The sequence below is a fragment of the Camponotus vicinus genome, unplaced genomic scaffold (assembly GCF_025532165.1).
Source record: "Camponotus vicinus isolate PSW18456_S1 unplaced genomic scaffold, iyCamVici1.0 SCAF_7, whole genome shotgun sequence".
Classification (NCBI taxonomy): Eukaryota; Metazoa; Arthropoda; class Insecta; order Hymenoptera; family Formicidae; genus Camponotus; species Camponotus vicinus.
The window spans coordinates 10,226,719-10,238,313 of NW_028141979.1; the positions used below are offsets into that span (position 1 = coordinate 10,226,719).

Here is an 11,595-nt window from a genome sequence, read left to right on the forward strand (position 1 = left end):
GATAATGTAGCGGATTGTATCAAACATTCGAACAAAACTCTAAAAACAATTATGTTAATATTTTTATAACACATCTTTTTGAAAAAAATGTTAATTTTTTATTATTTGTTGTTTATTCGTTCATTACACATTCAAATTAACATATCCTACTGGTCCTAGACATTCATTATAAAAAATATTTTAAAAACAAAACACAGGTAATATTATACGTTTTTAAGATAGATAATTTTATAGCTTAGATAATGAGATAATATTTTATATAGCTTAGACAATTTTATAGCAATAATATAAAATTAATTACACAATAATTTAATAATGTCAAAAAGAAGTTTAGCTTATAAATTTTACACTTTCTATATGTCAAAATGGTCGAAACATGCTATTACAGTACAAACGTAAATGTCTACATTTCTATTAACTGTAATGTATGCAAAAGATAAAAATAATATTTACAATAAAATGAGTTAGTCGATTTGAAAATTAAAGAAAATCTTTTATAAAATAGAAAGTCTTTTATAAAATAAAAGCGTTACCTGTTACTCCACACAATTTTGTATGCACATTTAAAGAAAGAAATATAAATATTTTATTACATATTTAATGCCTTATCCTATTAGTTCAATCAGCCAGGTTTAATACCAGATTTAACACCAAAAGCATTCAATCGCGAACTTATCGCTTCAAGAGACTATTATGAACTGATGGCTCTGTTGGCATACCTGACAGTATATAGAAGGTACGTAGTGTCATATAAATAACGTCTTGATTATACGTAGCACAGGATATCTTACATATCGACAGAAGTCAATAAGTATAAACTTGTTTATGTTTCTTATTCCATTTTCGTATATGAAGCTTTAATTTATAAAAACAATTTTTCTAAGAAACTATTCGTGAAAGAAAATTAATTGAAGAATTATAATCGCGCTTATACTTGTATGTATTGGCCGATCTTTTTTAATTAATATCTCGAAATTTTACGTGGTGGTTTTCAAAATGATATAGGATTCTTTAGTTCAGTTTTGCGATATTTACTTATGATTTTACTTTGTTGCGAGATACTGGAAACAGCCTGTATATGTATGTATCTGTGTAAAATAAACACATGTAAATATATAATCAACATCTGTGTATTAAATTTACAGAATAATACAGAAAAGTAATACAATATAATATATATTATAATATAATATTAAAAATATCAATACATAATATTCATAATATGAATTATATTGTAATGTAATATAATAATTTTATACAATATTATACAATATAATATTTTTATACAATATTATACAATACAATATTTTTAATATTATATTGTGCAATTATAATATTATATTGATTAAATACAATTAAACAATTATTAATTCCTATATGACATTAGTGAATAATTAATTATATACATTTATAAATATTATTACAATCATTTATGCTGTATTTTTAATTTCTAAACAGTTAATATTTTAAAGATTTCGTTATTCAATTGTTAAATAAAGATCGAAAATAATTTATCTGTTTTTCGATCTCCGACCAGCGTGTTTCTATTTTGTATTCAATACTGGGAATAACTGAATTTTTCAAATTCTTTTTTACAAATTTCTTTATCTAAAATGGATTTTTTAAATAATTATTATCAATAAATGATTTCGTATTTAATAATTGCACTGTCACAAATTCAGAGTATCATTATAAGCAGAATTAAAGAAAAATATTATATAAAATATAGAAATTTGATTTATTTAAAATTTACCTCGCCCAATTGTCCCTTAGAATACGCATTGTTAATTATAACAATTAATGTTACAATCCCATTGACTTTTCTATAAAAAATAAAACAATATTATAACTAATTCGTACAATAAAATCTTCACATCAATGTGTAGTATATCTTTATTAAATAATATCGTCACCTGTGTCTTATTGTTTCGTAATTACTTAATAAACTTGTAAGCATGTACTTAGTAAGCCTCTCAAGAACAGAAAGGAAAATATTAGCAGTTAAGGCATAAGCTCGCTCTATCGATGCAAATTCAATATAAGATACATTATACCAAGGTTTATATAAAATTACTGATATTTTTGTTTCTAAATAATGGATTATAATTTTAGAACTTTTACTATAAGCCAAACATTCTAATATTTTATCATTTCCTTTTATATAATCATTAAAAACTTTATTCCATGTATCACGATCTGCCGTTTTCAAACCATTGCAATATGTCCACCTCTTCCATCCAGGCAAAAGTCTACAGAAGACATTCCAGAAAAGAAATAAAAATCTTCTAATCGAAATTGTGTTAATAGTTTCTTTAGTATTTTATAAATAATTTTTTGATATAAGTGATATCTAATTTCTCAAACATATGCAGAATATAAAAAAATAATCCTAGAAAAAGAATAAAATATTATGAAAAGAAGTACTTGTTTTCTTTAGGATTTGCTAGATGCCATTTCAAATGACGCTTAGACTTTTCTTCGCAAGGATTTTCATTTATAATACACTCCCACTCTGCGAGTTCTTGTTTTAAGCATTTAGCATGATCGCTGATGTGACTTTCGTCATACAGATTCCAATAATTAGATCTAAAATTCTGCATAAAATCAAACCTTAGCACTCCCTAAAATTTAATAACTATCATTATATTTAGTTAATTCATTATTTACAAGAACAGATATAATGTACGCGCAAATAAACATTTTTACTAAATAATTTTCTTTCATATTTCTTTAATATTTATGTGACTTCGTAGCATCAATATCATAATAAGTAGATTTACCAATTTTTTATTTGGGTGTGAATAATTGTGTATATTACCATCTAAATAGGTATGGATTTTATATCATTTAATGAATTTTTAACACACATATCGATATATAAAGTATTTCATGAAATTGTGCTAACGTTCGTGAGTGGGTAGAACGCAATAGACTGAACAGAAAAATTCTCTACCATTCTACAATTTTCGTAATAATTATTGAAATATTAATTAAAAATGTGAATAAGCGCGCGTTTCGCGAGACTATATCGTAGGATATGCGCGATAGGTGTGCCAGCGGCGAATGTCGCATAGCAATGAAAAAACAAGAGTCGAGGCACGCGCGATCAAGCTTTACGAGACACTTTGTATATATATTTTAGTCTGTGCATATTGATGTATCGATTGATGTATCTATTTTGATTATATGATTTTTACTTTTTTAATTATTATTTTCTTAATTTAAATCTGTGGCGTATCAAATATAGATTTTAAGTATTTTAAACTTTAAATATCAATTTCTTTTATAAAACAAGCATTTACAAGTGGATTATTATATATTATATTAAATTATTATGTGTTGTATAATGTAAAAAAATTATCTTAAAATTATATAAGTCAATTTCTCTGCAAAATGTTTGTATATTTTTAACATCGTAAACATTCGAATACTACGAAAGAAAATTAATATAAGAAAGATAATTGTGTTATATACTGTGTTCTATAATTTCCTGAAACTAATTAAATATTAATTACACAATTGATCAACAATTATCATGTAAATACTAACGTATTATTATTATAGAAAAATAACTTGATGAAATATTCAAAATTTATGTGATAATATTAAATATAAAGAAAAAATATATAACAACCCACATAGAACAGAAACCTCTAATGGACGTCCATTAGACGTCTATCATGGATATTTAAAACTTCCACTAGACGTCTATTAGACATCCAATGGACGACCACAAGACATCCATAGTTCCGCATTGTGTACATCCATTGGACCTCCATTAGACGTTTTTAAAGATATCCATTAGACGTTGTGTGGAACATTAATAGAGGATTCGTGAGGTCTCGATGGATGATTAATCGATGTTCCATGGATCATTAATAGAAGGTTCACAGAGCCTCGGTGGACGATTAATTGACGTTTCGTGGATCATTAATAGAGAATTTACGGAGCCTCGGTGGACGATTCATCGACATTTCGTGGACCATTAATAGAGAATTCACAGACCCTCCGTGGACGATTAATCGACGTTCCGTGGATCATTAATAGAAAGTTCACGGAGCTTCTGTGGATGATTAACGGACGTTGCGTGGATCATTAACAGAGGATTTACGAAGCCTCGATGGACGCTCAATCGACGTTCCGTGGATAATTAATAGAGGGTTCACGGATCCTCGGTGGACGACTAACGGATGTTGCGTGGATCATTAATAGAGGGTTCACGGATCCTCGGTGGACGACTAACGGACGTTGCGTGGATTATTAATAGAGAGTTCAAAGAGACTCGATGGATGACTAACGGACGTTGCGTGGATTATTAAAAAAAAGTTCACGGAGCTTTGGTGGACGACTAAGCGACGTTGCATGGATCAATAATAAAGGATTCATGGAAGATGGATGGATGAAATATATAATTCTAAATAAAAATAATATCAAAAATTGTAAAAAAAATTATGTTTATTGAAGATAAAATTACAAATATTATTTGATGCTTAAAAGACCAATATTCCTTTAAAGTTTGCAGCAACTGATGAAAATAGCATACGCACTTGTGCCAATGATAAATTTCAATTTCAGAAATTTATACTAATATAGATGCTTGTTGAATTATCAGCTGCGGCAATCTTTTTCTACAAATAAGAATTTATTATTACATACATAATTTAGAAAATTATTATATATGATCGATATTCAGAGTTTGATCTCACTTTAAATCGTTTTATAAGTACATATAAATATATATGTATATATATATATATATATATATATATATATATATATACGATTTTTAAATGGCCGCGTATTAGTTTTTTAAAACTGTTTAAGATCTTAAATTGAGAACAAACTTATGAATATCGGATCTATTAATTTATATATAGACTTGTTTACATTGATATCTGAAACATATAATTAAAATCTTTTAGTATATCGTATCATGAAAATGGTTAAGACACGATAAACGAAAGAACAAACAGAAAATTGTATTCAACATAACGAATAAAGAGCGAGCGTTTCATATCATATGTTTTTTATATATTCTACACATTAAACTGTTCCTTATTTCGTTCATTGTGTCTGACTCTTTTAATTATTCTACAGCACACATTCTATATCAATGTTTGCGCTAAATGCACACAATGAGATTTTCCGTTTTAGATCGTAAGTGATCCAGTAAATGTACTAAAATTGCAGTATGCAGCGAATTTAATAATTTATTAGAGCGCATTGCATCTAGTACGAAAAATCGCATCATGTGCCATTATTTTTAATAATAGAAAATTGATGACAAATATAATGTCTAAAAAGGAATTAATCTTGTGAAAATGGTCATGCAAGCTTCATTTAAGTGATGAAAAGCGAATGTTAAAGGTAAGTAGACATATACATTTATATAAAATATATAAACATGATATGTATATATATATATATATATATATATATATATATATAGTCTTCCCGTAAAAAGTGTGAAGTTATATATTTTAATGTTATTTGACGTTATTTCCAATACCTTGAAAGTTAAATTTTTTTTACAGATTGCCTCAGACTGGCGATATAAGTTATTGAAAACTTTATATAGCGCATCTCATCATTGGCAATACAAGAAAAGCTGAAAAAAAACTAAATAAAACATGTAAAAAGCAGTAAGTTAAATATGTATATGTAAGTATATAATTCAAAAATAATATGTCAAAAGTATTATTATAGATAGTTGAACGTGACCAGTAAAACCTTACACATAATAATAATAATAATAATAATAATATTAATAATAATAAATATACCATAAATATAATATACCTTAAATATAATATAATAATAATAATAATAATAATAATAAAATATACCTCTCATACCTTTTGATATTGTTAAAATACCTTTTTTCCTCTTATATCTTTCCTTACTTTTTCCTTTCTCAATTAATCCACGGAACCGTCTTCACCTTGTGCTTTCCGTTTCTCCTCATTTTGATGTCTCGCTTTTGAATGTCGGAACCATTCCATAATCCTTCGCTGAATTTTGCCATGGTCAGTATCTGGGACATTCTGAAGTACGCAGCCTGCACAAACATTTTTTACATTTTAACTTTTTTTTTAAATATATATACAGTGCGTCGTGGTATTTCATTGTATAATTACTTTTTAATTAATGTAAAAATTGGAAATATTATTTAGTTAAATTTGTACAATAATAATGTGAAAAAAACGATAACTTGTTATATATCTCGAGAATTGAAATTAAATTAATCAGAAGTTTTGTAAATTTGATACAGTTAATAATCACATCAAAATATATATTAAAAGTGTATATATTAAATAATGTATATATTATAAAATGACTATATATTTTCTTTATTTATATGTCAATATATGTATACTTGTAAACGTTTCTTAATTGTTTACAAAAATTTTAATGTATAAATACTACTATGTAGTACTTACTAAAAATCACTTTTATTAATTCTAATTTGCGTAGTGGTTCCTTTCCGCATCGACCTTCCCAATTGAACTTTTCCGCCAATTTATTGGAAAATAATTTATATAAAGTTCTCTTTACGGCATCAATGACGTTGGTACCTCCGATGGATTTGATGTATGCGCGCTGTAAATTAGTAAAGTAACATATAATTTTATTATATAGAATGTAAGAGAGAGAAGAAGAGAGAGAGAGAGAGAGAGAGAGAAGTGTGTGTGTGTGTGTGTGTGTGTGTGTGTGTGTGTGTGTGTGTGTGTGTGTGTGTGTGTGTGTGTGTGTGTGTGTGTGTGTGTGTGTGTGTGTGTGTGTGTGTGTGTGTGTGTGTGTGTGTGTGTGTGTGTGTGTGTGTGTGTGTGTGTGTGTGTGTGTGTGTGTGTGTGTGTGTGTGTAATATAATTCTCGAATTATCTTCTTTCAAATTCCCAATTTTTAATCTTTTAGGAAAAAAAAGAGAAAAATTTTTTATACTTATACGTTTAATATTTTAAGTAAAATTCTTTTGTTAAAATCTTTATAATATTTAATACTATAATAAAATGTAAAATTATATGTGTTAACTTACTAGCGCAACATTATGTTGAGAATCACGATGTTTCAAAATCTCCTCCACCTCCATTAATTGTTCTGTAGTTTCTAACGGAAATCTGGTCTCAACATCTTCAAAAGAAACCTCCGTATTCTTGTTCGCTTCTGTTTCCGTATTTGTCTTTTTGACCAAAATGTCCAACAAGGAAAGTGATTGCCTCATATCATATTTAATGAAAGCTATTTCTCTCGTTAATCTCTTCAAATAGTCCACTGTAAAAATATGAATATTAATTATATTTAATATTATATTTAATAAATTTATATTTAATAAACAAATAAAATACATATATATGTTGTATATACATAACTTTATCATAATTTAAACATAAAATTCCAAACATCATTATACGTTGCTTTGTAAAAAAAAAAGAAAAAGAAAAAGAGAAAAATCAAATAAAAATAGTTTTAATTTTTTATATTTTAATTTCAAGTTTATATTTAATATATTATTAGGATCCTCTAAATTCTTATTGTTAGAAATATTTTTATTTCGGTATAAAATATTTTGCTCTTTATCCAAAATAATATATAAAAAAATTTTTAAACATTTTAAATTAATTTTTTATTAATACATGCTATATTATCTTTTCGCATATTTGCTATTGTAAGTTATATAATATTATTTAAAAGTATTGTATATATTATATAAAAATATAAATAATGATAATAAGTTCGAATATATTTGTAAATGTTAAAAATTAGATGAGTAACTGAAACATTTAATGTCTCTATTATTTTAAAATATGGAGAATATTTTTACGTATAAATAAATATTTCAGAAATAGTAAGTTACAGTCGTAAAATTTTTATTTTATCATGCTTAAAATAGAATTATTTAATTTTTTTAATAAAAATTATTATTACACAAAATGTATTATATCTGATAAATATTTACTTACCAATTGCGTCCTGTGAAGATTGATGATTTAAATGATCATCTATTTTCTCTCCTTGTTTCATTTTACAGCTGCTTCGATCATTTTCTTCTACTTTATCATCCACATGCTGATTTGGTATATTCTTTTCATTTTCCTCTTCTCTTGCATATGCAGCACTGCTATGCGCTTTTTCATTACGATTATCCACATCTACGTATAAAATAAAAATATATTATATTTAGTATTCATTTAATACTATATCATTATTAGTACATGAAGTAAAAATTATTAGAATAAAAAAATGAAAAATTTTTCACAAATTATGTTCAAAGACATGACAAAGATTTTAGAAAATATATTCCATGTATATATGTATTGGTCATAAAAGTTATGGTACAAAAACAAAATTACTAATTAATATATACAAAATATTGTGCATGTGTGCACACGCATACATATTAATAATTGTGAGTGTATGTTTGTACAAAATTTATAATAAAAGATAAACAATGAATCAATTTACATATATGTTTTACGAAATAATTGTTAATATTTTACTTATTAATATTTTAATATATTGTTAAAATGTTATATTTATTATATATAATGGTATATTTATATATTCTTATTTTTTAATTTTGATGTCAATATTAATATTGATATCTAAAAATTATGTATAACTTTTTAAATTTACATTTACAATAAATAATTATAAATATGAAATATATATATATAGACCAATACATATATATAATTATGCAATTATTACAAAGAGATTTAACGAATATACCTTGCGAAAATGATTGAGAGTTCGAATTTGAGACTTTTTGCTTCGTTTTGTTTGACTCGCTGTTTCTTTTCATAGATTTCCCAGAATATGTAAGGGATGAATATGAAGGGATTTCATCTGTATCATGCAATCGCTGACCTTTAATACAAAATAAAACATGAACGTAAAAAATGTAAAATATAAATTTCTCTCATAAATAGATATAATATTAAATATAATATTAGATTTTATGTACTTACGTTTTGGAGAAGATGGAGGAGATGATAAAGTTGTGTCTGCGCATGATTCAGTAATAATTATTACTAAAAATATTGTTTTTAACAATTTGTTTATAAAAAAAAAGTGTAATTTTTTTCTTTTTGTGTTCAAATTTTCATTTTTTTTTGTCGTTAAAAATAGGTACATACAAAGCGAAATAACTTATTTTAATGAAAAACTTTTGATTGGTTGATTTCAGTTGACTACAAGGGGCTGGGCATTCCACAGCGCAAATTGAAGGAGCCAAGTTTGAGCAGCTGTAGCGCCGCCATTTTGTTTTTTTTTCTTATAAAAAAATTTGTGTGTATACATTTGAACATCAATGTCAATATGTAATTTCATTCAATGTAATAAATACTCTCAGTTTTTTGTAAAAAATTATTGAAAAACCTGTTGTCTGGAGGGTCTTCCCCCCTTAATCCTACGCAACGCTCATCTTTATGTGACGAATATACAAACGTCCTTAGGACATCGAGAAGAAAGTAATATATATATATGAATAATTTCCAATATATTTAATTTTTTATAAAGAATATTAGAGTCAAAAGTTTCGAGATATATGCGACATGTACGAATTTTTCTAGACATGTTAGCACATGTGCCGTATATGCGTTATACTTTTATTAATTATTTTATATATATTTTATTGCAATTTTTTTCTAGCAATCGAAAAATCTATTCCTGTCTACTGAGGCACACGTTCCTGCGTGATCAGCAACGAGAGAATAAGTATCGAAAAAACGCAAGTATCAGTATCTTTTAATCTTTATTTCACAGTTTTTATTTTAAATATAGTAAATATTGTGTATAGATTTTTATATAGATTTTACATAGAAATAATTAACTAACAATCGACTATGTCAAAGCGTAAATTATTTCAACAAGATATTTCGACAAGATATCGCCGTAAATTAATTCGAGAAGAGAGCGACGAATTATTTGCCCTATTTAATGAAAACTCTACAACCAATTCGAGCATAATTATAAATAATTCTGTCTCGGATAATGATGATCATGACGAGATTGTCAATTTTAATCGCGTTATTTCCGAAATTGAGAAACAAGAAACAATACCATTTTCCGACTTAACGAACATTTCCACATATGATTTTTTTTTAAACAATAACGTGTCTTTAGATCGAGAGAATAATGTTATAACAATTAAGGACAATATAAGAGATGAGGATAATAATTTAGAGAAAGAAAATGATGATTTTAAGACATTTTTAGTACAATGGGCTATTACGCATCGTATTTCTCATGTAGCTTTGTCGAATTTATTATCCGGTTTGAGAACAATACATCCAATTTTTTCCAATTTCCCAAAATGTGCCAAGACATTATTACGCACACCACAATCTTCCGTTATTACTGAAATGTTTCCTGGACAATATTGTCATTTTGGTATTGAATATGGCATTCTCCAATTCTTATCTAGAAACAAGAATACACCGGTTTCATCTCTTATTCAGATTCAAATTGGTATCGACGGTCTACCCATATCGCGATCAAATTCAAATCAATTATGGCCCATTTTAGGTCGAATTATGCCTCACGAGAAAGTAATTCTTATCGGTTGTTATTTCGGTAAAACTAAACCAGCGGATGCGAATGAATTTCTACAACAATTTGTAAATGATATCAATAATCTAATTAATAAAGGCGTAACTTATAACGGGACAACATTTTCAGTATTAATACACTCTATCATATGTGATGCCCCTGCAAAATCTTTTATTACCCTTACTAAGGGACATACGGGTTATTTTAGTTGCTCGAAATGTACAATTGAAGGCGATTTTATCGCTAACAGAGTTTGTTTTCCTAGTTTTGATTATCAAATGAGAACAGACGATAGCTTTTCTAATCAAATTCAAGAAGAACATCATCTTGGTCATTCTATTCTATTAAATATTTCAAATTTTGGCATTGTATCTCATATACCATTAGATTATATGCATCTAATATGTATTGGCGTTGTTAAAAAGTTAATAAAATTATGGATAAGTGGGCCTCTAAAAACTAGATGTTTAACCTCGCGTAAAATAAAAAATGTTTCCAAATCTCTTCTTAACATTAGACATTTTATTCCTAAAGAATTTGCAAGAAGGCCACGAGAAATAGAAGATATTGCACAGTGGAAAGCAACCGAATTGAGACAATTTCTGTTATATACCGGTCCTGTTATATTACAAAAAGAATTGAATTCTGATATTTTTTCCAATTTCCTCACTTTGCACATTGCTGTTCGCATTTTATGTCAGAAAAGTACAGTCGAATATATCGAATATGCAGATAAATTAATGAAACATTTTGTTAAGTGCTTTATTAAAATTTACGGATCTGAATTTGCACCCTATAATATTCACGGACTTTTACATATAACTGATTGCGTAAGACAATTTGGACCATTAGACACCTTTAGTGCTTTTCCGTTCGAAAATTTTATGAAAGAATTGAAATCTATTTTAAGAAAATCGGATAAACCATTACAGCAAATTAGTAATCGTTATGCGGAGATGAGTTTTTGTAAAAACAATTCTAACAATATAAATATTTCAAAAATTAATGTAAAAGCTCCACACGAAAAAGGACCATTGATATCGG

The 11,595-nt window shown here is 26.6% G+C and overlaps 1 protein-coding gene across 1 annotated transcript; it reads right to left on the reverse strand.

The window, feature by feature from the left end:
* Positions 1-5,805: 5,805 nt before the first annotated feature.
* Positions 5,806-8,861, reverse strand: LOC145974817 (uncharacterized). The gene is made up of 5 exons (XM_083104850.1): positions 8,731-8,861; positions 7,962-8,150; positions 7,037-7,272; positions 6,441-6,600; positions 5,806-6,058 (listed from the first exon to the last, which is right to left on the reverse strand). The coding sequence occupies exons 1-5, from the start codon at positions 8,801-8,803 to the stop codon at positions 5,919-5,921; spliced, it is 798 nt and encodes a 265-aa protein (XP_082960976.1). The 5' UTR covers positions 8,804-8,861; the 3' UTR covers positions 5,806-5,918.
* Positions 8,862-11,595: the final 2,734 nt, after the last annotated feature.

What these genes read in the sequence shown, in the direction of transcription:
- LOC145974817 (XM_083104850.1), bottom strand. Translation starts at nt 8,803, where the DNA reads ATGAAAAGAAACAGCGAGTCAAACAAAACGAAGCAAAAAGTCTCAAAT. An exon ending in ATCTTCACAGGACGCAATTG is followed by an intron (nt 7,273 to 7,961) that starts GTAAGTAAATAT and finishes ATATTTTTACAG; the next exon opens with TGGACTATTTGAAGAGATTA. An exon ending in CTCAACATAATGTTGCGCTA is followed by an intron (nt 6,601 to 7,036) that starts GTAAGTTAACAC and finishes ACTAATTTACAG; the next exon opens with CGCGCATACATCAAATCCAT.